We start from the raw sequence: 20,986 nt of genomic DNA on the forward strand, positions 1-20,986 counted from the left end.
CGCCCGGCTACCTCTGCGTCTGCTTGTTTAAATGGACGCGCCTGGGGTCTTCACATCAACTCGGCACGCTCCGAGTGTGCAAAGCTCCTCTGCCGGGAAAGGATTCTTTCCCGCACTGGGGATATTCAAGAACTGCCCGGATGCAATCTTGTGCCATGTGCTTTAGGATGACTAGGCTTAAGGAGGGATGTTGGACTGCATGACCCACTGTTGTCCCTGCTAACGTGCCCCATTCTGTGATTCAAGTCTGGCAGTGGATCTGGGCTACTCCCCGTAAAAGAATTGTATTTATTTTATGTCACCAATGCTACCAGCAGTTGCAGAGTGAGCAGGAACACCACTGGGAGCTAGGCTGACTGGGATCCCCACCTCTGCTCACAACTCAAGGGGGTCGCATTTGCAGAGACAACATCCCTTGCATTAAAATTAATACAAAGCAAGTGGGGGACTTCAAGTCTTTACACAGTAAAGCTTGTCACGACAGGTCAAGGACAGTGAAGTCCCCCTATGCACAGCAGTGTCAGACACCAGGTTTGGAATACCTCTGTCAGCCTCCTGCCAGAGCTACATGATGTCTGTTTTTTCTCACACTGATCACAGCCTGGTCACTTGCAAGGCAACAACACGTTTAGTGTTTGTTCAAGAGCCAGATGAGAACAGGGAGGCAGGATCTGGCCAGACAGGCTACAAGCTGGAAGCTCAGGGAAGGTTTAGGGTGACAAAGACCTAAACAAGTGTCTTAGTTTCATGCAGAAGTCTAGCGTGCAGACCTGGTCAATGGCCTTTATTTGTTTGGAAGAATATGAAGCTGACCAGCAAACTCCATCCATCAATTGGCATTAGAAGGCCTGGCTTTAAGTCACATCTGTAGGACTGTCACAAGTGCTCTCCAGTGTTCCATTTACCATACTGATCTGGTAAGAATGAAGACTTCAGTCCTAGTTTCTGCTTCAACAGGTATCTAATTATTTTACATAAAAAATTGAGTCAATGTTTCTTTTTACTTTTTTTATGTGCCGGTTTGGAGTTATAAAACTGCTAGTAAATACAGATCTAGGACACGTGCTTATCAATGGAAATATGTATGCCTCATCTTATGCACACAGACATTCCTTCATCTGAAGTTAATGAATGCATCTTAAATTAAAAGACTTGGAACTTAATCATAGTTACCATGCAGTTGACTAGAAAAAAAAAAATGATAAAAGTATCAAATGTTGTAAAATGCCGTTAAATAAACAGACAAAACGAGTAAGTGCTGGCCATAGCACATAACTTTTAGAAGATCAATAACTTGGACATTCAATTAAAACCATAAAAGAGACACTGAACTGAAGTCAACTGGATACTAAAATATCAGTCGAACAATATTGTAACAATTGCTGTCATTTTTGACTCAAGAACACAAACATTTGTTCCAAAACCAATCCTTATGATTCCTCACTTGGTTTCCATGGCTTTTTTTCCTTGAACAAGGGATATTCCTAAACTTGTTTGGTATTTATAAATAAGGGCCAGAAGGCCTTGAAAACATGACAGAAATATACTTTGACTCCTGTTTCCATGAACATGTAAGTGATTAATAAATATGTGGATAGAGTGGGATCATTTATTTATCACTTTTTTCCAATCACTCAAACAAAATAGGATTTTTTTGTTCTCCCAAGTAAGCAACTTCACACTGTTGTGTGATGGTTAAGCTGTAGCTTAAACAAAAACAGGAACTAGAAATAACTCCTTTTTTAATGCATGCATACCTTTTGAGAGTGGTGTATCAGTTCTCAGAAGCAGAAGTTAAAAACTGTTGTTACTTCTGGTGCAGTCAAATAAACTTTTCAAAAGGACTACTACAGCAATAATGTCTTATATGAAGATAATAGAGTCTTTTACTCAGCAAGTAAGAAAACTGTTTAATATTCATAAAGAAACAAGTTGTGATGTTTTTCATGATCTAAAAAGAAGTTCAATTTTCTGAGTAGTGCTCTGAGAAGCTTCTTTGCAGACCAAGGTCTACATCTCTTGTAATGGCCTGAGAATGAACAACGTTCAGGAGGAATTATTTTTTTTCATTTTCTGAAATAATTTCCATTAGAGATTCATAATCAGCATATTCTCTCACAGTTTGTATCATTTCATCTAGCATTTCTTCCCCTAGCATGAAAGACTCAACATGATGCACCGATCTGCTTATTCTGTGATCTGTAATCCGGTCCTGTGGAAAGTTGTATGTTCTGATCTTCTCTGATCTTCCTTTAGTCCCAACCTGTAGAACAAGAAGAATCAGTTTATCATCATCTTAAAAAAAAAAAAAGTGAAATATTGATTAGGCATATAAAGCAAAAGTTTTCTCTTCCTCACATGACTATACAAAATTTTTATAGTTACATAGTACTCAGATCACTTCTACAGCTGCAGTAATTGTTCTCAAACATTGTAAAAGAACAATTTTACTGCATCTTTTTCTAATGCTATTCTGGTTCTTCATGCTGCAATCCAGTTTGTTTCACTGTATCTCTAGGATTTACCTGCTACTGATCTTTTAAGTCTGGCTAATATATGGCTTTTATTGCTGCAGTAAAATGTAATGCTGTTGTTCAGAGAGCTTGGGGACTCCACAAATTTTGTTCTCCAGAGTGGCCTAGTGGAAGGCATCCCTTCCCATGGTAGGAGGCTTGGAGCCAGATTATTTTTAATGTCCCTGCCAACCCAAACCATTCTGTGATTCTATGACTTTTTTTTGCCTCATATAAGTACTTCTTGGGTTCCTGCTGCTCTATATTTCCATTTACTACTTGCTGTTCAACAAAGGTGTTACCCTAAAGACATACGCTTGTACAGAATTAGCTCACAACTAAATGAAACTTACTTGAATCTTTCGAGCATAGTTTCTCTTTTTGGTTTCTTCTTCTAGTTTGGCGTTGTACAGTTTAGCACATAGCATTTGCATAGCCTTCTCTTTGTTTCTAATTTGGGATCTTTCTTGCTGACATTCAGACACAATCCCTGTCAAAAATATCGTGACATTTAGCATTTAAGATTAACACATACTAAAAGAGATCTGAAATTTCTGGAAGATTTTTTTCTGTTATATTAGGCTGTTACATTTGGACTGGGAATGTAGAAGGCCAGGTTTATTAATGAGTAATGATACATTTTGGGAGAGATGTGTAGGCTGAGTTGTACAGGTGCTTTAAGCCATAAGACAAATTTAATTCAGTGGAAATTTATTTCACCTGGACAGCAGATGGAAAATGAAATAAAAGATGTGTGATGTGATCTGACTTATGAAAGACAGCTTCATTACTCATAAATTTTGGCCATAGTTCCAGGAAATGCAGGATTTAAGGAACAGTAAAATACATAAGATAGTGTGTGCTTAGCATATGGTCAGAATATAAAAAAGTGGGAACTATTTTATTTAAAATAATAGAAGGGTGTGCTTTCTCATCCCAAAACATACAATTAAAGGTAAGAAATGAAAAGCCCCAAAAAGGATCAGGAAGAAGAAATATAGTACGAGCTAAGTTGTTATTTAGACTTATTAAGTAGCTCTGGTAATATTAGAGGATGATTTTATAAGATTACATAGTATTACTTTCTGAAAGACTTATTTATAAACAACATTTTGGATCATGGTGAAGGTTTATAAAAAGATTTAGGATGAAAGAAATAGAAGAAGCAACAGGACAATTTTAAGGGAAGAGAGATCAGAGAAATGAAAAAGGGAAAGGTGGAAGAGGAAAAAGTCAGGAACTAATGTGAGGTATGAACTCCCCCGTTAACTGTGTATAAGAGCAAAAAAAAAGCAATTTAAGACTTCTATAACACACCCTAATAACTGTTATCAGCAAAAACTAAGATCAATTGCTGGTTTTAGTTTGCTGTGACTTTAACCAAACATACAGACAATGCAAAACATTTTTAATCTGGGGAATATCTTTTTGTCATCATATAGTGAACGGAATTTTAACCTCTCTACTGCTAGCCTTCTGCTTTACTAGAATGATGCAGTAAGTGCGGAATGGATTGATGTTTTAAACAGACACAAAGAAATGGGTGGCAAAAATCTGGATACATGAAGATAAAGAGGGCTTGGGATTACCCTGAAACCATGTAAAGCCTGACGAATGTTTGTGGTAGAGAAGAGGAAAAGTTAAAATACAATGAAAGTCAAGAAGGCTGTTGTGAATTGCTCAAAGGGAAGTAAAAGGCTTACGAATGGCAATAAAAAGGCCCCATACAACAGCTAAAATCAGGTAGTATTTGAGGGTGTATCTTATCCCTGCTATGTTTCCTAACCTGAGCCAGAGGGATGGGCCTCTTAATTATGTGTGTCATCTATGGGAAAGGAGCCAGCAGACGAACGGGAGCTGGCACTCTGAGTAGACTCTGGCAGTCTGAGTAAACTCTGCAATTAAAAGTAATGTTTTAATACAAAAATAGCACAATCCCTCTTTTGGAGACTAGTCAAGAAAATTCAGATCATTAGATATCAACCTACTCAATTTTTTCAGTGTAATTTTCATTATCTGAAAACTTAAACAGAATTTTTTCATAAAAACTGATCTGACTGCTTTTAGAGTGTCATGTTTAATAGCAAAATTATAGCTTACCTAGTGAAGCCAGTGGTCTTCACTGCTAAAAACCGGAGTGGGCACAAGATGATGCATTTAGACTAGTATGAATAGACATGAAAACTACTTTAAACCTCTGCTCTACTGTTGCCCAGGTTTGAAAATTAAACCATTGTTTCAAAAGAAATTCTGACAGCAGTTTTGGAATGCAGATCTTTTACTAAGGAAAGGATGAATCAGCACCTGTTGGAATGTGAACTATCCGCACAGCACTATCTGTGGTATTGACATGCTGGCCTCCAGCTCCACTTGCTCGCTTTGTTTCTATCCGTAGATCTTTTGGACTAATTTGCAGCCTCATCTGTCATGGGAGACAGAAGAAGAGAAAAACAGTATTCTATGTTGTTTCTTTCTAGACAGATATCAAATATGCACAGTCAGTTTATTTTAGAAGGCACATTCATGCAAGATCAAACTTCTGAATGCTTATGGGTACTAATTCAAACCCTCTTATAATCATATTAAGGAATCTTAGTAATCAGACTGGAACGCATCATGATGGTACCTCAGAAATCAGCCAAATAGTAACTTAACGCATAACCACTGCTTAGCACTAATTTTCCTCTCTTCTGAGAGCTCTGCATTTTCTTCCAGCAGAGTTAACCAATATCTGAGCTTGATTAGATGGTGTTTTAATGAAACGGAAGACATTCCCTTTTTTGGCTTTGGAGTGGAGCAATAGTCTCTGTGAGGAAGAAGCAAGACAACTTCAAGAAAGTTCAGGAAGGAGTAACATCTTTGTCAATCTGCTACATCAACAGGAAACTAAAACAAAAACAAAGCTTTCTTAGCCCTTTGCTTTTAAGCAAGCAAATGTAGCAAAACTGAATCATCATACATTTTAGAATAGGCAAGTGAGGACACTACAAAAATGGGAAAGAGGAAGTGCTAAAAGTAATCTATGAGCCTGGTAAAATGACTCAGTCTTTTGTTACTTTGCAGAAAATGCAGTTTTCCACAAAACATGCAAGACTGTCACAGTGAATTTTCAAGACATAGTTAAAGTGACATAGTTCAGTGACTTTACTGAAATTAGGATTATGAGAAAAGACAGAAATTCTTTATTTCATCCCTGTGATAAAAAAACCCACCTATGACCTAATTTAAAATTAAGATTAAAAAAGTCATTATGTGAGAATATCAAGAGAGACAGAAAACACTTTGTATCAAACACTGCTCCTGGTAAGTTCTGTTATACTGAAACATAAATATTACCTCAGTGGGTTGGGGTAATATTGCAACAGTCATTGTGCTGGTGTGAATGCGTCCTTGTTTTTCTGTCTTTGGCACCCGCTGAACACGATGCACTCCTCCTTCAAACTTCATGTATTTGTAAGCCTCAACGCCTGCGATACTGGCTACTGCATGTCTTAGGCCACCTTAAACAGAGAAGAAAAACTGTTGTAAACCTTTAAGAACTATGCTGTTATACTTCAAACAGTGTATTTACACACCACTGGCATTTGTTTCTTAAAATGAGGAACTTACCATTTAAACACTTGCGCAAAATTATGCCAAAAATGTAAGAACAATCTTAAAACTACGTATTTACTCACACACTAGTTCAAAAAGGAAAGGGCTGTCAGATTCTCTTTTGTAGAGTCCAATTTAATTTTTTCTATACATTTGTAATACATTTTATATACACCTATATAATTTTTTTCTGGACCAAACAGAACACAGGTTCCTGCACCTCTTACCAATACCTCCAGCAAAACACTTGACAGCAACATCTTACAAGCATTGGACAGCTTGGAACTTGGAAGTCAAGCCCATAGCAATCATGACTTTGGGACAGAGTTTGTTGTTCTATTACTTTATGACATTCTTGATCTTCCTTGTTCACGGTATAAATGAAGGATCAGAAAAGTGATGCCACTATAAATGAATGTGTCATTTATATATAAATTAATGAATATATTTTACCCATATATAATATATTATAAATGAATATATTTCACCCATTTTTGTTTTTAATGCAGCTCAATTCCCAAATCCCACTGTCAGTATAGTGGATGGTGTGCCAAGGGAATGACTCAAGACACAGGTGGCCTTGAAAGAGTATTGCTCTTCAAGCCTCACAATATGAAACCACAGCTGAGGAAAAGAAGAGACACACTTCTCAGAAATACTGGTTTAAGCTATCTTTTAGACTAAGGAACTCAAACATAGGAACAAGACAACAGCTATTTAAAAAAGTAAAATCAAGACAACATGGAATCTGAAATTGCCCTGTGGAGCAGGAAGAAGTCATCTGCCAGGTTGTTCACTTCCATGGACATGTTCGTTCACTCATAAATTTTTTAAAATATATATTGTTTCACAGTCATGTTTGTGAAAGATAGGAAGAAGAAGTTTGGCTTTCAATTTCACATCATTTTTATCCTTCTGTTTTTAAAATTTGTACTGGCATGTGTGCCTACAGTGCTTAGAATAAGACGACCAAGAAACTGGTTCACACGACAGGTAATTAGGTCATACTGCTTCAAACTGACTACTACCAACACAGGTTTATTAAGAACTGCAGCCAAAACTAATGAAATTCTGACAGACCTTTTACGCTGGCAGACAAGCTGTAGGCTTGTTAAATGTATTTAACGCTTGATAACTACGTGTTTGCCTCTTTCATATAAAATGTCCCAATATCCGATTTACTCAGAACAAGGGTATGAGTTTGTGCTCATTTTTTATGTGGCATCTTAGACTGGGGAAAAGTCCCACATCTGTGTCTCTGCCTGCCACTACAGGGTGAGAAGCAGTGGATAAATAACGACATGTGAGTTTGTGCTTCAGCATGTGCGCTGAATCTTCAACATGCTGTTTTAGCATAGTGACATCCCATGGGGTAGGTCAATAGTCATTTAAGAGTGGACTGTAACCTGTATTTTATTGCAGCTTTATTTAACATGCACCTGGTTCACACATGCTCACCTTCAGATTTCAAATTCAGATTTCAAATTTCCTGAAATAAGGGAGTTTGATATTTTAACGTAGGAACTTGCTTTTGCTCATGTGATCAATAAAAATGGAATGTGGGTAGGATGTAACAGCCTAGTGTCACCAGCATCCACTCTTACTCAGCACTGCACAGACATTTTGAACCTGAGGGTTCAAATATCCATTTCACTGGCCATGCCATATGTAGTGTCCCTAGCTTCCAATTTATCTCCAGCATCTGTTTTGATAATATGTGGTTACACAAAATCAAAAAATAACCTGTGAGAGGCTGACAACAGCTAGGACTGTCTTTATTTTACCTAAGATCTACATCCTAAATGTTAATTAAGATGCATAAAGAAACTCTTAGCAAAACACTTTAAAATAAACACATAACCATTTAAAAAACCTAGCCCTTTCAAAGAAAAAATATGGATAGATTTATACTAGGTTAACATATTAGTTCAACTTCCCATTTAAGGCATTAATGAGGCCTCTGAAGGTGCAGGTTCCTTGTCCAAGGACTGAGCTTTCACCAAAAGGGTAGCCAAGCCCAACTCCCTGTGAGTCAGACCTGACTTACAACTATTCCATAACAAGGAATTTTCAGCCAAATCAGTGGACTGATCCAATTAGCACGGTGGTCTCAAAACTGCTAGAGCTGAGAAAGAAAAACCATACACCTTGGTGGAAGATGAGACAGGCTTTGTGACTGAAACTGTGCTCTGAAGTGTGTGAGACTGCTAGGGTTTACCCAATCCAAGTCTCGCATCAATGGAAAGGCAACTCTCCCCACAGTATGTGGGGAAAAAAAAAGACCCAGACCTTTCTTCTTTTCTGTTTACACCCATCTAACGTGTACAATGTTTATGTGATTTACTTAAAAAACCAAAACAGATTTCTGTTGGCTTTGAAGGCTGAACTGGTTTAGCCCCTGGCAAAGTGTTTGCTTGGTGATGAGTGGAGATGAACACGAGTTTGTTCCTTCGGCAACAAGATGCCCTCTAATATGAAGCTTCTCATCCCTACTGCCATGTAAGCTGTATAAACAGTTTACTTGGAACATGAGCTCTTAAGAAGTTTATTAGTATTAACAAATCTAGATCATAGAAAATAAGGAATTCAAGTGTCATAAAATTTTTAATAAGTATATTAATTGAATTATTAGCAGTCACCCTAGAAGGGAGTGAGCCACTCTAGAAGGGAGCCTGAGTTCATGTTCACGAACTTGAAATAAGATACTTGCTAAAAACACTAAAGAAATAGATTAAAACAGTTTACAAATATAACACTTTTGAAAATTAAATTCTAATAAAGATTTTAACAGCTGTTACAGATGAGCTATATCTAAATATCCCATTCCCTTATATTATAGATTAGATACCATTACAATTAAATTTAAAATGTTTTAGATTAAACTTCAAGAATTGTTTTATTAAGACTGATTCCTCTATGCCAATAGATCCATAATAAAAACCAGATTTTTTTCAATCCTCCACCACCCTAATCTATAAACAACAAAACATTAGATTACTAAGTAGAACACCATAGCCGAATAAATTTACATAATCTTTATTAGAAAACAAGCTAAACCAACATATCTGTATCACTTTCCAAATTTCCTTCTGCCAAGCACTTGTCTTTCAATAGTTTTAAAATGTAGAAATTACTGAAAGACAAATTTTCTTTGTACCACTTTAGTATTTTAATAGTTTTTCTGAAATGGAGTTTCATGCCCAAATACAGAAGCTGAAGAGAACTCTACTCAGAAATTCAAACAATATCCCACTTCTAAAATTGAGATAGTGCAAATTAGTTTCCTTTACTTTGGAAATTAAAATATCATATGAATGAGTGTTTCAACTTGAATTAGGAAGTTACAGTTTTTTCATTACTAACCTAGTTCACTGGGAAAGTATTCTAATATTTCAAATTTCCACTTTTTGTAAGCAGCATATCGTTGATACATATCAAATATCTCCGAGGTGAACAGCATGGCTTCCTGCCCTCCAACTCCAGCAGTTACTTCCATGACAAGATCACTCTCATCTGTTTCTTCTGAAGGAATCAAAAGCAACACTATCTGTGAATACAAAAGCACCCAGCTAAGACTCCTCTCTGACACTGCTACCCACGCCTGAGTCAGTGTAAAACGCCAGACACGTCTGTAACTGATCCAGGCTGTGTTCTCCTGCCCTGAGGACAGGCTCCAGCCAGGCAAAGGTGTGCAGGGGTGGTGCTGCATTGCAGTAAGGCTCTCTTTGTCTGTTCAGAGTCACAGGAGCTGCACAGGCTTCTCCTGAGAGCCACTAAGCTTCACAGAAGTTTTTAATCCATCAGGAGCACTGTGAGGATAAACCACAGGATACATGCCTGTTCTTGCAACACAACTGAATGAGATTCACCTTTAATTCTATCTCAGCTGCAGAGCTAAGAAGGATGTTCAGGAGCACGGTCCTTCAACAACAACAACACAAATGTATTATCTGTTTATTTATTAAAAAAGGAGCCTGATTTGCAGAAGAAAGATAAACCAAAACCAAAAAATTATCAAAATTTTGCATGCTGAATCAAAATTATGGATGATTTGCAAATGCTTTTAAATCCTCGTCCTTTACTAGCATTGGGTGATGTTTCTTTCCACAGATGATAACTTCTTTTGGCAGAATCATACATATTTACAAAAAAATATTTTTGTAAATAAAGCAACTGTTGTATTGTTGTTGGAGGAATAAAGAATACGACCATAGCAGCTTCTACAGTAATATTAAGTTGAAACAGCCTGTTTACCTAAGGATTTTTTTTTGTTAAATAGCATAGATACTCTGTAAAATTTATGCAAAGTAGCAGCCTGAAGTAGTTACACAGTATTATATTTTTTCAAACCCACCGATGAGCGACACTATGTAAGTTTAACATTTCCAAGGGCTAAAGAGTTGGACGTCCATAAAGATACACCCTGACAAGACAAACTATAGCAGCTATATAAAAAGATACTTTGATTGAAACATTTGCAGGTACAAACAGGCACCTGCTTACAGGATGTCTTTATAGCACCTGATTTTTTCATTTTCCTTAGCTAACAGACACTATTTGGGAGCTATAGCTAGCACAGCGGGGAGGAAGAAGAACTTATCACATACATCTTGACGAGAATGGTTTGGGTTGGAAGGGGCCTTAAATATCAGCTAGTTCCAACACCAGCACAAGACAATTTGGCCTTGTTAATTTAAGAATGGCAAGGAAACAGGGGCTCTATAAGGGGATCTAACCTGTTGTTTCAGTTCAGCTATCTCTTCTTCACAGGAAGCAATTTCTGTTTCTGCAAGCTTCCGGAAATCTTCATTCTCATCTGAAATATTTGAGCATGGTTAATCCTCAGACGTATATCAGTGCCATTCTAAGAAAACCTTTTAAAAATTACCACATGAAGAATTTACTTTACCAAAAAACACAAACCCAAACCAAAACCATATTACCACACAACCCCTCCCTCCCCCTAAACCTGTTAGAAAATCAAATTTCTAATATGATCTATAAAGAAGATTCTAAGTACATATTAAGTGTTTTCTAATCCTGTGCAGGTATAAGACATGAGAAAAACCTGAAATAAAAGAATTTCTCCTAAAACATCCAAAACTAAAATTCAAGCCAACTGTAAAAAATAAAAATTACTGTGCCAGTGGTCAAATAATAGCACAGGGTGCACAGATTGGTTGTGAATTTCCATCCTTGGAGATACTCAAAACCTAACTGGGCGAAACCCTGAGCAACTTGTGGGTGACCCTGCTTGAGCAGGAGGGTGGACTGGGTGACGTCCAAAGGTCCTTCCCACGCCAGCCATTCTGTGGCTCTAAAAAACTATTTTCTGTATTTCAGTGTGGCAAAAACATAAGGAATTTAAAGGACACAGTGGCTCCAAAACTGGTATTCCTTGTTAAAAGGACTAATACTGTATGCAAAAATCTGAGTCATCATCTGTGAATGTTTAAGGCTAAAGTAGTCCATTTCTACATTTTAGTTTTCTAAATGCTATCAAAACGAAGTTTGATTATTGGTAAAAAAAAAATTCCCATTATTTGGCAGCACTAAAAGTGTGCAGCTACTGACACACAACAAAGACAAATCACGGCGTGGAGGCAGCAGATTCAGGTGCTGACTTCTCTGCCAAAACGGAGACAGGCAGGCGGACTGGGCTGTCTTGGCAGCAAGGGAAAAATGGATTAAAACCAAAAAAATCTCCCCCAAAACTTCAGAAGCTTTCCATCCCCGATTAGTTAGCTTTGTTTTAAATGAATCAGCTTCCAGCATCAGCACTTCCCACGCCGGCGGAAGCACTTCCCCCGGATTCCCGCCCCCTGCTCGGGCAGCTCCTCCGCCTCCGCAAGGCCCGAGGGGGCGCCCGGTGCTCCCGCGGGTGCCGCGCGCGCGTGTCGCCGCCACGCCCCCGCCCGGGGACACGCGCGCCGCCGCCATCCCGGCAGGTGCGCCGGACCCCGCCCTCCGCCGGCCCCCCCCACCGGTGCCCGCTCGCCCAATGGCGTCAGCGCATGCAAATACGCTCCGCCCTGCGCCCGCCCCCCCGGGGCGGCGGACCGGGCCCCCCGCGCGCCCCGCGCCGCACCTTGCGCCAGCTCCCGCGTGTCGCGCAGCTCCCGCTCCTTGTCGCGCAGCCGCCGCACGCGCGCCGCCAGCTGCGGCGCCGCCCCGCCCTCGCCCCGCGCGCGCGCCTCCAGCAGGCGGCGCAGGGAGGGCGCGGCGAACAGCTCCTCCAGGCCGGGCCGCGCGCTCAGCCCGCGCCGCGCCGCCAGCGCCAGCGCCCGTCCCACCGGCGCTGCCCGGAGGCTCCGGTAGCCTTGCGCCGCGCGGAGGGCCCGCGAGAGCAGCCGCATGGCTAGCTGGGGCCGGAGCGCGGCCGCCCTCCTGCCGCCCGGGTGTCACTGCCCTTCCGGAGACGCCCGAACGCGCTTGGCAGCCTCCCTTCCGGGTTTCCGGAAGTTGCCGAAGAGGCTCGGCGCTGGCTTTGGGCGCAGTCGGAAATCATCGGGTCTGCGGTGGCGGAAATGGCCGAAGGGGTTCGGCTTCCCTCGGCTCGGGCTGTCCCGCGGTGGGGCAGGCGGGCTCTGATTGGCCAGAGCTGGCGGGGCGGGGCTCCGCCTCATGGCCCCGGCCGGGCGCCCCGAGCGCCCTCTGCCGGCCCCGGAGGGCGGCGTAAGTCAGTCTGAACCAAAAAAAGGAATCAAAAAAGCCTCAAACCCCACCAAATCCTCAGTACCCCAAGCCTATGGCAGGACTTCTGAGCAAGAGCCTCGGGGGTACTGAGGTTTCTACCGGAGCGGTTTAAAGTCTGCATAGGTAAAAGAAGTTGGTGGGGAGTGTGAGCTGGGGCTTTGGATATCCGGGTTATTCTTCTCCCTCCAGACGAAATCTTCAGAATTAAAGTACGCCGGGGAGGACCGTGCAAATATTGTGGAAGAAAGTCCCCGTACTGAAAGCAGGTGCAAAATTAAGCATTTAGAGTAGAAGAAATGAATTGTCAGAGGAACAAAAAAGGGCAATTCAAAGTGCCTTCATATCAGAGATTAGCGGAGAGACTGAAAGACAACCCACTTACACAATACAGATCCGAGTGCAGTGTTTTACATGTAAGTTTCAAGTAGGAACCGTCTTGTGGGATGATCTGGGCAAATCCCTCCTGAAATGCAGACTGAGTGCATATTACCTTGTTTTAGATAACACCATTAATGAGATTTTGGCTAAATGCAAAGCAGTTTCAAGAATATATTTTAATATAAAAATGTGCAACTATTCATCAATTTTTATTAGGCAGTATTTTGTATTACAATAATTGGAGGAGTCAGGGTTGTGTCCTTCCCTTCCTTCTGTCCTCATTCATGCCTTACCAGGCAATCGTATCTTACAACTAAATTACAATATTGGAATAACAGTTGCTTCCTTATGAAACATTAGTAAATTGTCATTTTAATGATAAAAGCAAGAGCAATTCTTGAAAACCTAAGTAGTTTTGGTAGTCAGAAAAGACAACATGGAAGTTTTTGTTGTATGATGGAAATCCAAAGGCCAGTGTGAGAATTTGCTATTTGCTATTTGCTAAAATTAATGGTTAGATAAAAATGTTTTCCCATAATTTTAAGCATTCAACTTTGGGTAAGGTGTATTGGCAAAATAGAGTGTAGCAATGATTTATAAGTAAAAGTCACACTGGAAGATCTTTGTGGAGAGTGTACAGTCTGTGTGAGTTGTCCGGCACTGTTGAAAATCCCAGGCCATCACTTATGAAATCTCACCCACCAAAAGCTTCCTTTGCACCCACTACTGCTTGTCCATGAAGATCCTTGAAGTCTTCTTCCAGAAACATACAGGAAAAATTATCCAATTTATGCTTTAACACAAAATATTTTGATGTTCTCTAACAATGAATGAGTGTCTAACTGCTGTGGAGGCCCAGCTTGTGAAGAGACCTATGGAAAACTCAGGAAACTTAGAGTAAGGGGTAATTTAAGATAAAGCTTTTGAGAAAAAAAAAAAGTAATCTGAGTCAATGACTGATGGTCAGCCTTTGAATCACCTGAATCATATCCCTGTTTTAAATGAGAAGGGTGGACTTCCACAGGGTGAGTTCATGGATAAAGGAAGGGGCAAAATCAGGCTTTTGGTATAAAGTTAAAATAACATGCAGCCACTGTTTCTGTCAAGTCTTTGGCTAACTGATTTTGGCACTATTATTGCTTTGTTCTTTCATCCCACCAGCATCACTTGTACTGCTGGCAGAAGTATTCAGGACATGTTCGTTCAGGGATGATGCTTTGTCACTGCAAATGTACTCAAGTGTATTGGTAAACAGGATGGAACTTTTGTCACTGTGTCTGAGTCTCAGGATGTGCTACAGTGCTATTCTTGGGTCTCTTAAAAAAATAACAGCATTATAGCCTGAGAAAAACCCTGTTTGGAAGTTGGCAGTTAGACATGATTCAGATCTACTTGGAGGAGACATTGCAACTATCTGTCTATGCGCAACCCTAGCGTTGTGCTTTGTTGGATTTGATAAGGGCTCAGGCTCTGTTGACTGGGCCAACAATGCCAGAAGCAGGCTCACAGATATTGTGGAAATACAGACTTTACTCCTTGTGGTGCAGAGAGTTCCTGAAGTTACAGACTTTCTTGTATCAGTTTTGATGGCTTTTGCATTGGTCTTGTGGAATGCTTCTGTTAAATGGCTTTTGCAACCACTTCTTGCATATGGAAGTTGTGGGTTCCTAGGGGCTCACAGCATGGTCAGTCCAGCAAGCTGCTCCTACTGAAAAAAACCCCTGAATGGTTTTAGATATTGGCTCCTTGTAATTGAATTTGCTGCCTAGGGAATCAAGTTTAGGATGAGATGACATCTTAAACCCTGGCTGTTGAAGCTAGACTGTAGGTGTCCTTTATTTGCTCGGTTTAGACCACAGCCTAGCAGCACTTCAGCATGCCTTTAATTTAAAAAGTAACTATTGCTAGCTGAAGTCTGGTTTGTGTTCACTTTCTGTTGTCCTGCAAATAAACTGTGTGGACTCCACAGGTACTCAAGTGAGTTATGGATTGGCTGTGGACCTGGACGTGCTATTACCACATTTCCATGGTACTGTGACAGGATAGCTGTTTAACCTGCAGCCCAGCCTCCTCTGTCACCAGCCTGTCTTTTCTCCATCAAACCTTGAGTCTCCTGCACGTCACATGTGCCTCCTGAATGTTCATGATACTGTCTGTGAGTTTTGCTTCATTCTGGGTATCCCAAACTACTCTAAGCTCAGTTTTGTGAAACCTGGCTGAAAACAGCTAAGTGGAACACATGTGTAACATAGTATAGACTGACTTTCTTTTCAACCTAAAGGACAGGAGGGTACAGAAGTATTCTGCCTATTTTTGGCTCTTTGGCATTAGGTTCTATTTAACAGCAATTTAAAACACCGGGCAAAAGTGACAAAAAACATAGCTCACTTTCTATAGTGCACTTGCTATACACATTCTCATGAAAAACTGAAATACAAGTTAAATACATACTTATTTTATTCCAAGCTATAGAATAAGTGTATTTAGGCAGTTTTTCAAAGTGTATTGTACACTGCATGCACAATAAATCAGTTTAATAGCTTGACTTTTTTACAGTTTGTGTTCAAAGAACTGTATGATAGGCAATGAGATCATGTTACTTATTGTCCATTTGGACCACATCCATTTTTGTCATAAAAAAAATTTGGGAAACCCAAACTGATAAATGAAATGTATCTTAAATGTTTTTATGTGAGCATTTGCTCCAAGAAAGAAACTTTACTTGCGATGTTCAATTTTTAAATCCTTCCCAACAGAGGATTTTAGACAATAAACTTTTGAACGTGATTTCATTGCAGTATTACACTGAAGATTGGTGTAATATTTTTCAAAATTATGTCACAGTTTCCAAATACAGATTTTGGAACCTTATGCTAGAAATCAAAGTAATATTTTAGGGCCTGCACATCTAGCTTTAAACCTGTCTTGAAAGGATGACTTGTCTGTGTTGACAAGAAGTTCTACCTGTGTGAAATATCTTATAAAGATAGCTTATGACTAGCAGGTCACCATCAAATAGTAACATTAAGAATATTCAAGTCTACATTTGTCAAGACTTATGCATGCAGTTTTGTCTCTTACACATTGCTTAGATGTGTGCACTAAATGTGTTGTGCCTCAAACACCACCAACTTGAAATTACACTATGTAAATATATACATATATGGTGCTGTATATGTTTAGTACCAAGTAAATATAACTAGTCAAATGATACTAGACATATGTAGGACCATAGTTAAATTCCAATTAAGAAAAAAGCAAGAAAAATTATTTTTTCCTAACAGCATTTCACAGTAGAAGGAGGCAGTCTTTTCTCACTGAATTTTCCCCCCTCAGGATTTGTAAACATCATATCTTGTATTCTATCGGTATAATAATTGAATATTTTATTCATAATGGTAAGTAGCTAACCAACATGAATAAAGTTGTCATAACACGGTAGCACTTTCAGACAAAACAGGTATTTATTAAAAGAAACATTTATAAATATTTTGTCTTGCATTTTAAACTACATTTTCATAAATAACAATATTTAAAAGTGCTGAATATGGTAGGATAGTCAGCAATGCCACTGTAAACAGATTTGTTTTTCCACTTTGCAGATTTTTGTTTTAGATCCCATTTTGTCAAACACTACAACAGTTAAAATATTTGCATAGGGAATAGAGAATAGCCCTTTTAATCATCTCCTGAATTCTATATAAATTACAAAACCAAATGAGTTTAAGAAACAGTTTGTTAAATTGTTCATATATATATATATATATCCAAAAAAAGCACACAGGTTTCAAGTAAAAAGAATGACTAAAAAATTCCCCAAACCTGCTATCTGAAGCATGTTCAATAAATTAAGAAAATGAGAGGTAGTAAAACAAAGGGAAAAAAATAAGCCCCAGAAGATAAACTAAGACCTGCATCCTCCCAGTTATGGTGTCACAGCAGACCTGCCTCGGCAGCAGCAGCTCCCGCCAAAGCCGGCACCGCAGGCTGCCCGCAGGAAGTAACTGAGGGCTTGGAGCCAGCTGTGTTCTGGCCAGATTCCACTCGAGGACACAACTGCCACACCTTCAGGCCAGTCAAAAGCCACGAGCTCGTGCCATGTTTAGTCCTACGTAAGTGAGAAGAACCTTGCCTCTTAAGTCTTAGTATGGTTGTCAGTATTAAATATATATATATATATACATGCACAAACATATATATATATATTTAACAAGTATTCAGAGCAATTTCTTGGTATATCTTTAGCAGTTTATGAGGGATGCTAACACTCATTTTGCTTGTGTATGGTAGGTATGAAGATGGGGTTTTTTTAAGTTCCAAGTTACTGTCTCTTTAAACATCAAAATGTGTCCTGAAACTGGACATTCTTTGATAAAAAGGCCAAGCAAACACCTATTAAAAACACCATGGCAGCCTAGTGATGGGAGTACTGTGCTGCCTTAGCTGTGATTAAGGGCTCAGTACAGGAATCTTTACCCAGGAAAGATACCCATTGTGTTTCTGTAGGCATTTTGCTTGGGTAAGATCTGTGTAGGTTTAGAAGCCCTTGAAGTTTGGTTTAATATTACTCTCCAAACCCCTTGTTTTCAAGGAGTTGTTCAAAATCAATGAGGCTAGAAGCTAAGATAAGTCTTCTTTAACCCTCCACCTCGTAAAACGGTACTTCATTTAAAAACATTTTTTACCGGATTTAGCTTTCAAAAAAAAAATATCTTACAGAACAGATGCAGTTCATCAAAATGTTCTAAAATGCTCTAAAATGCTACATGTAGGCAATCTTTTATTAAATTTCTTTATTCAAAAAACTAAATAATCAAGCTTTTTGTGTTGTTTCTTGTTTCTTTTTTTTTTTTTCTGAAGTACATAACATTATACAACAGTGTTAGAACTGGATAGCCAGTCTTTAATAAATCAATTACAGTATCTGACATCTGAAATGTACATTGAAAATCTTTGTTCTTTTAACAATTAAACAATATCAGCGCATAGATTGTGTCACCCAGAAATGGATCCCTTTAAGTGATTTGTGCTTTTTTTTTTCTCCTTTTATTTTTCTTTTTCTTTGACATTGCAAACTCTGTAATGAAAATGCCACAGTTTTGGCAGTGAACAACCAGAGGAATCCTCCGCTTGATTTATTTTAAATAAACAGTGATAAATAGCTCTTTTTCTCTGTACAGAAATATTGGCTTCAAAAAGTCAGTGTATTGTACTCAGTAGAGCATGTAGAGTAATGCTACACCTTAAAAATTGGCTTTTTAGTTAGTGATGTTAAAAAATGCAAGCCTCTTTCTGGTTTGCTGTAATTGTTTCTATGTACCATAGGACTGTATTGCACAAAAAAAAAGTTTTTAAATACAGCTATAATTTATGTTATTGGATTAAATATTGCAACAACTAAGTGGTAAGTGAAGCAGTTTTACCTTGCACATGCAGTGTGAGGATACACAAGGAGACTGTTCATAAAACTACAAATACATCATTGCAATCTTGACTGCAATAGGGTGAAAGGAGTGTGAAACAAATGTATTTTGGCAAATCCATTGATCCCCTCCCACGCCATCTCGAGCAAGGGGGACCTTGGTAAAAATGTAGACAGAGACCATAATATGTATTTTTTTTCTTCACAGTAGCCTGAGTAGTGCTAAACTGTAGTTCTCCAGGAACCCAGCTCCAGATGTTATTAAACTAATTTTCTTCCATCCCACCCACCCAAAAAAAATCAAGTTATTTTGTTTGAAAATGAAAACTAAGTTTCAGAAGTAGAGCCTGTAATACTTTCAACAAGAGACTTATAAATCTGAGAGTTCAAAAACCTTGGAAAAGAGTCTCTGTGCATCAAGGTGTATATCTGGAGCTGGGCGTCTTCATACATGTGAGGACTGGGATCCAACAAGTTTCTGTTGATCACTTCTCTCACCCGGGAATCAAGACTAACCTGAAGAAGATGAGCACACAATAATGAAACAATAACATTAGAAAAGTTGTAATATGTCTATTTCTCAGGGCTCCGCTGAACATGCTGAGTTTTTCGGTTACTCAAGTAATGCTCTGTGCTTCTTTCAGAACCGTCACACAGTTACTGGGTAATGCACTGAGACCGTCAACTCTATTTCAGTTTTGACTTGGTCTTTGCATCCATCCTAAGATCTGTACAATGAAATGCAGCGGTATAGCAGATTAAGTGCAGTGCAACTGCAGTTTTCCAAAATATATTGTTTTACCTTAAAAATAATTTGTATGCATTTAAAAATGTTTCTCTGAAATGGATGTTGAATTAGCCTCATTCAGAGAGCTGCAGGTTGTTTTTTTTTCTGAGCATTTGTGGTTACACTTTTTGAGGATTTCTGTTCATCATTCTTATCTGGCTGCCCTAGAGATTTTTTTTTCATTTTCAGATGCTACATTTGTTCCTTACAAATTACCCAGGGATTTTTATCATTTTTATTGTGTTAAATTCCCCATTATTATTAACTATTTCATATTTTTTTCTTCTTGTCAGGAGTCTTTAACATCTGGTAATTCATACTTTCAGGAGATCATATATCCATATTGAAGTTGTTAGCAAGTTTCAGTTTTAGCTTCTCATTTACTTACCATTTGTGATGAACTCCTGTGCCTAGGCAGGCAGAAAAGGACATATTATGCTTGGGATAAATGCCCAGATGATTTTAGAATATCCTTTAGAAATTCGAGTGAATGTACAGTTTATCCACAAAATGCTATAAAACCTAGTAAATTAATGTGTTCTGGATTAAATGAAATGGCAGTAGCAGCAAGGCTCACTGGGACCAGCAAGGGTTTACTCAGCTAAGAATAAAAGGGCTAAAATCCTGAGTAGATAAATGCCAAGAAGAGATCAGTTAAGACACTGTGATTTACACCAAGTTGCAATCTGACCCTACTGCTCTGCAACTGTACAAAGATATTCATACTGTCTGAAGGATTGACTTCAACCCTGGCAATCTCCATGTATTAAGATACCTTGATACATGAAGGGTGATAACCAAGATGAAAACTCAGAATATGTTTGGATGTGTGAGTCTTTGCTTTCACACATGTGAAGCAAAGTCTTTGAAAAATGCTGGTGTGGTGTGGTATAGTATGGTACAGCACTGAGAAATAAATATACATTTTGCATTCTATCTTCAGTACCAGCTGTAGGCATTGTTGGTTTGTTGGCATACTGGAGTATGCTACTGACAGAGCAGACAAGCTTTCTTCTCTAATATTTGCTCTCACTTGGCTATTAGTCACAAGGCACAACTATGAGAGACCAGTGGTGCTGCTCAGCCAGTGAGCGTGGGCAGGAGTACAGTGCTATGGTAGTTTTGCAGCCATGTGTCTTCAGAATGTGCTTGAATAGATTTCGAGCCCAGACCATTGTATTTCTACAGGACAGAAAGGACACTAAGATTTAAGCAATTCTCCCCCTGACACCCAGGCAGACACATTTATATCCACAAAAACAGTTTGTGCAGCTAATTGGTTCTTCAACATCAAACATAATAGCTGGGATAAAAACCCCCTCAAATTTGGCAGTATAGTGGGGTTTTGAGCCACTGAGCATAATAAAAGTTAATTGCACTCCGAGAATGCAAAAAACAAAATTAATTATGGAACTGTTAATTTGCATTGTATTTTTTCAGTGACTCACTAAAGCCAGATGGTAAAACTAGTTGGAATTACTAAAGGTATTTTCTTGCTAAACAGATGAATACAAAGTATCTGTTTAGAACACTAAGACCTTCTGCCTCAATAACTTCTTTACTGTACCAGTCATGCTAAATATATTAGCTCTTATG

General features: G+C 39.0%; 2 protein-coding genes and 1 long non-coding RNA gene across 9 annotated transcripts in view; 1 reads left to right on the forward strand and 2 right to left on the reverse strand.

Annotated features, from left to right (window-relative positions):
* Positions 1-993: 993 nt before the first annotated feature.
* On the reverse strand, positions 994-12,620 carry MTRF1L (mitochondrial translation release factor 1 like). Of its 3 annotated transcripts, none has more exons than XM_064413361.1 (7): positions 12,196-12,620; positions 10,844-10,923; positions 9,471-9,654; positions 5,850-6,013; positions 4,818-4,935; positions 2,867-3,003; positions 994-2,263 (listed from the first exon to the last, which is right to left on the reverse strand). In XM_064413361.1, the coding sequence occupies exons 1-7, from the start codon at positions 12,461-12,463 to the stop codon at positions 2,057-2,059; spliced, it is 1,158 nt and encodes a 385-aa protein (XP_064269431.1). In that variant the 5' UTR covers positions 12,464-12,620; the 3' UTR covers positions 994-2,056. The 3 variants fall into 3 exon arrangements, with proteins under 3 accessions (XP_064269431.1, XP_064269433.1, XP_064269432.1); XM_064413363.1 differs by lacking the exon at positions 12,196-12,620 and adding an exon at positions 11,682-11,863 and having other exon boundaries at positions 9,471-9,629; XM_064413362.1 differs by lacking the exon at positions 12,196-12,620 and adding an exon at positions 11,682-11,862.
* A 127-nt stretch (positions 12,621-12,747) lies between these two features.
* The window catches only part of LOC135296696 (uncharacterized), a 34,579-nt gene continuing 26,340 nt past the window's right edge, over positions 12,748-20,986 (forward strand). For all 3 annotated transcript variants that reach the window (XR_010358705.1, XR_010358704.1, XR_010358703.1), the window contains exon 1: positions 12,748-13,216. This is a non-coding gene — a long non-coding RNA (uncharacterized LOC135296696). The remainder of the gene's footprint in view (positions 13,217-20,986) is intronic.
* The window catches only part of RGS17 (regulator of G protein signaling 17), a 70,132-nt gene continuing 67,146 nt past the window's right edge, over positions 18,001-20,986 (reverse strand). For all 3 annotated transcript variants that reach the window (XM_064413366.1, XM_064413364.1, XM_064413365.1), the window contains exon 4: positions 18,001-19,119. In XM_064413366.1, coding sequence (XP_064269436.1) covers positions 18,931-19,119 — 189 coding nt within the window. In that variant the 3' untranslated portion in view covers positions 18,001-18,930. The remainder of the gene's footprint in view (positions 19,120-20,986) is intronic.

Source organism: Passer domesticus, chromosome 3 (assembly GCF_036417665.1).
Source record: "Passer domesticus isolate bPasDom1 chromosome 3, bPasDom1.hap1, whole genome shotgun sequence".
Taxonomy (NCBI): Eukaryota; Metazoa; Chordata; class Aves; order Passeriformes; family Passeridae; genus Passer; species Passer domesticus.

Coding starts and splice junctions, on each gene's coding strand:
- MTRF1L (XM_064413361.1), bottom strand. CDS start 12,463: ATGCGGCTGCTCTCGCGGGCCCTCCGCGCGGCGCAAGGCTACCGGAGC. Junction 4,936..5,849: donor TATTACCCCAACCCACTGAG/GTAATATTTATG, acceptor CTCCCATGACAG/ATGAGGCTGCAAATTAGTCC. Junction 3,004..4,817: donor GATAGTTCACATTCCAACAG/GTGCTGATTCAT, acceptor TATTTTTGACAG/GGATTGTGTCTGAATGTCAG.